The sequence below is a fragment of the Aplysia californica genome, unplaced genomic scaffold (genome assembly GCF_000002075.1).
Source record: "Aplysia californica isolate F4 #8 unplaced genomic scaffold, AplCal3.0 scaffold00523, whole genome shotgun sequence".
NCBI lineage: Eukaryota > Metazoa > Mollusca > Gastropoda > Aplysiida > Aplysiidae > Aplysia > Aplysia californica.
In genome coordinates this window covers 149,011-153,503 of record NW_004797793.1, presented here as the reverse complement: position 1 = coordinate 153,503, position 4,493 = coordinate 149,011, and the positions used below count along the sequence as shown (strand labels likewise).

General features: G+C 45.4%; 1 protein-coding gene across 1 annotated transcript in view; it reads right to left on the bottom strand.

The window, feature by feature from the left end:
* Positions 1–1,797: 1,797 nt before the first annotated feature.
* Positions 1,798–4,493, bottom strand: part of LOC106012828 — a 2,881-nt gene continuing 185 nt past the window's right edge. Inside the window, exon 2 of the mRNA XM_035971864.1 lies at positions 1,798–3,974. Within this exon, the coding sequence (XP_035827757.1) occupies positions 2,118–3,974 (1,857 nt within the window). The 3' untranslated portion in view covers positions 1,798–2,117. The remainder of the gene's footprint in view (positions 3,975–4,493) is intronic.

Genomic DNA, 4,493 nt, shown 5'->3' with positions numbered 1-4,493 from the left:
CCCGATATTTCTTTCTAGCCCAACTGCAAGACCCATGTGGATTCCGTGGTGCGTTGTGTAAAAGATGAAGAACCTCATGTTAGTTAAATAGTTAACTGTAGCGGTACACTATTATTGACCTGACCTTTCTAGTTTTTAAGTTTGTTCAGGAGTCACTTTCGGAATCACCACCGTCATCACTGCTGGAATTTTTGAATATATATTCACATTCACCCCCCAGCCCATCTCCAGCTGATGTTTGTAAGGCGCGCTGACAAAATGAGTTACTTCTCGCAATCTACAAATGGAGATATTGGCCAAAATTCGACACTAAGGTCAAATTTGTAGAATTTCTATTTATGTCATATCCTTTAACTATAACCTTTCTTTTACTATCTTTTACTTATAAATTGTAAAAACTTCACCTGTAAGCGTGATGTATCTATTTCTATAAAGCTTGAATCCGAGAAGTTACTCATTTTGTCAGCACGCTTTACATTTCATTCTAGTTCAGCTGCAAGACCCATGTATGTGGCTTCCTTGATGCGTTGTGTAAAAGATGAAGAACTTCACCTCATTCAATTAACTGTAGTTTCAAGTTAGTTCACGAGTCACTTTTGGCATCAGCGTCATCATCATGAGGCCATCTTTCTATCATTGTGTGACATTTTCTGGTTCCAATTGTTCTGTCGCGGACATACGTGGCTCTGTCTGTAAAGGCTGACAGGAAATACGCCATTACTGGTTCTCCATTTGGCTCTGGATCTGGCTTCCGACACGGAAAATTCAAAGATAATTTTTTACGACTCAGTGCCCACGACAAGGGAACATGGCCGTATTATATATTTCGTGACTCCCTGTCTGGCAGAAAAGGGGAGGTAATGATTAGCTAGCATGCCCGACTTATTAAAAAGGCGGGATTTTCTGTCAAGATGGAAACACTTTTTTTTGGTGACTATAACGGCTCCAGTCCCAGGTGTGACCTTTTCAGATTGTTCTCTGACATCCTAGCACGTACGTATCTTCTGCTTCTTATTCTATTTGAAGCTGCTCTAATTTTTGTTGGTTTCTTGGGGTTTGGGGATTTTTTTTTCTCCTTCTTCGTTGACGTCATCGTTTTCAACATTCTTACTGGGCTTTAATTTGGTGGTGGTGGGGAAAAGGGGGGGGGTGAGGGGAGAGGGGTTATCAATGACACACACAACCCTCACGTCTGAAATAATGATGATATTTGGGTCACGACGCGATGAAATCAGGCGCTCGTCAATTTTTGGGCTTATAGAGTTATTAATATAATCTTAAAGCATGTTCATTTGCCTTGCACTTGGCAACCCCCCCCCCACCCCCTCAGTCTTGAATTTAAGTCCAGATGATTGAAGAAGGTGGGGTCGTCTGGTATGAGAGGTAAAGCTAGCGAAAAACTGGCCGCCAAAGTGTAGTGACTTTTAAGCTTGAGAGTCCTTGGAAAGTGGACATTTACAAATTTCGAGCCTTTAATAAACGTTTCTCCGAAACATCTACTAAGAAATGCGTTTTTAAAAGGACATAAAAAAGTGTTGCACTATAAATAGAAAATTTGACCTAAATTATCAACACCGAGAAAAATGCCGCATTGTTTTATTTCATTGTTTTGACGGGGGTCTGATTTCACAACGTTACCTTATATTAATTGCTCTTACTAAGAACGCTCCCTTCACGTAACGAATTATACGAAACCGTCTTTTTTGGGGGGGGGGGGGGAGTGGGTGGGGAGGGTCATCTATAACACACCCTACCCTAATCCTTCTGTCTGAAACAATGATGATATTTGTTTTTTTCTTAAAAACCTCCGGCCACAAAACAAATCATACGCAATGCATCGCTTTTACCAAAACAAACAAACAAAGAAACAAACAAAAAATAATACAAAACACAAACAATCGTAGCAAATAATATGACAAGATCACAGTATCTAATGCTTCAGGACCTCATACGCAACTTCTGTTTTTACCAAAAAAAACCCACACAAACAAACACACAAATTAATACAAACACACACACACACACACACACACACACACACACACACACACACACACACACACACACACACACAAAACCCTAGCAAATAACATGCCCACAACACAGTGCCCAACGCTTCAAGACCTCCTGAGTCCACTAATGTCTTTACACATGAACATCTTCCTCATGTAATCCTTGAAGATGTGGTTCATGAAGGCGTAGATGAAAGGGTTGACCACGTTGTAGCTGAAGTAGAGATAGAAGATGACCAGATTGGGCGGGATGAGTCTGTGCGCCATGATCCAGGCGGGGACAAAGGCCACGATAAACACCAGGGCTACTGTGAACAGCATGAGTGCCGTTTTGGCGTTGGCTGCCCGGTTCTCTTCTCGCAGCCGATCCGCCTCGTAGCCAGCCGCTGTGTGGTGGGAGCGTTTGCGGCGACTTTTGCACTTGTAGCGTTTAACCGAGTCTCTGTTCTTGTGCCAGTGGTACTTTTGTTGGTCCGGGTAGTGCGAGTGGCGTCTGCCTTGTCCTTGTTGTTGTTGTTGTAGTTGTTGTTGTAGTTGTTGTTGTAGTTGTTGTTGTTGTTGTTGATTTTGTTGTTGTTGCGATGTGTCCACGCTATCGGGAGCGCTGAAAGGAGATTGATAGTTGGTATCGTGGTTGCTGCTGGTGCTGTTGTTTAAGTGGTGGTTATGTTGCAGGTGGTGGTGGTTGGGGATGCTATTGTGGTGACCACCGTTGGTGTGGTGATGGTGGTGGTCGTCGTTGTTGTCGTCGTTGTTGTTGTTGTTATTGTTGTTGTTGCTTCTGTTGTTGAAGTTGTTGATGACGCCGTTTCCGGAGCTGTTTAGAATAATGGAGGCGTTGTCGTCGTCTGCGTTTTCATTTCCGTCCAGGTTTGTGATGAAGGATGCGGTGGTTGGCGTGGGACTACTGCTCATCCTGCTCCGGACTTCTGCTCGCAGCGACGTCTCCCGCAACGTCATAACTCTGGGCACGTCGTCCAAGATGACGGGCGGCCTGGAAGACTTGGTCTCAGCAGCGTCCTCTGACGTCAGCATGACCATCAGCTCGATCTGCGGCGATGTCATGCTGCTGGGCGCTGTCTGCATCATGAAAGAGTTGGCGAACTCTCTCTTCTGCTCTTCCTCGGAAAGTTTTCTCGCTCTCGAGTTTTTCCGCGACTCGCCAAGACTCGGGCTGCTCACCAGTCGCGTGTTCTCGTACGTGCCGTCCCCGTTGACGTAAGAGCACATGATGAGCTTCTGTTGGAGCTTCCTGGAGCGTCTGTGGCACATGAACCGGTAGATCATGAGGTACAGCACCATGACGGTGATGAGGCACATAGGGTACACAGCTGTGTACATTCGCTGGTACACGTGGAACATCGTCCCACTCAGCAGCACGCGTGAGGGGCTACAGATGCCGATGTAGACCACTTCGTGAGTCACTGGAAGCGAGTTATTGTTCCCGAAGGCTAGTGTGTAGTTCTTTTCGCGGAGAGTCTCGATGAGCTTCCGGTAGAGATCGTCGTAGAGCGCACCGCTGTCGTCTGTCATGACGATACTGTCCAAGTCTGCGACAGACTTGGTAAAGTTTGTACCCATCACCTGGTCTATCTTCCGACTGTCCACACGATCGACGATCTGATAAACGCCGTAAAACAGAGACGTTATCACGCCGAAGAGACAAGAGAGCAGGGATAAGCAGACCACGATGATACGCGCTCTGGTCAGGTTGATAATCTTCTTCAGCGGGTGGCAGATGCAGAAATACCGCTCGAAAGCGATGGCGACCATGATGAAAGCCGAGAGCGGGATCTTGGAGGTGATGAGGAAGTGATAGAGCTTGCACAGGAAGTCGAACTTGATGTCGTACTCGGTGTACTCCACGAACATGGTGAACGGGATGATGACCATGCAGGTGAACAGATCGATGATCGCCAGGGTTATGATGAACACCTGTGCCGTGGACTTGTCCCGTACTCGCTGAAGGGAAGAGAGAAATCGTAATCAGGAATGAGTTTTCGTTTTAGTAGAGTTTTTACGGCGCTCGCTACTGCATAAGGTCATATTATGAGCGTCAAGGGGTGGATGTTAACAGAGAAGTCCTCACAGGGAATCAGACTTACTCTGTTCACCTCTCTAGCTTCAACAGCACAAAGTCTGCTTCGACCATGAAGGCACCCCGGAAATAGCGGGTCACAAGAGAGTGACAAACATACTAAAGAAGAAGAGGAAAAATGACAATAGTAAGAATTAGGAAAGAAACAGCTGCTTTTTCCTGTTGCATTTCAGGTACAGTTATGAGCATTTCATTGATGGATCAGCCCATCTATAATTCTACTGCCCAAAGACACGTCAGTGAGTAGCACAGCCCCAGGGGATTCAGGGGTGACTTAAATTTTGGTTCGCTTGGTAGTCAGGAGTAATGTTAAATTCCCGCTTTAAAAGAATAGTTCAAGAAAACAAAAAATAAATTTAAAAAACCCTGAAACAAGCAACAGG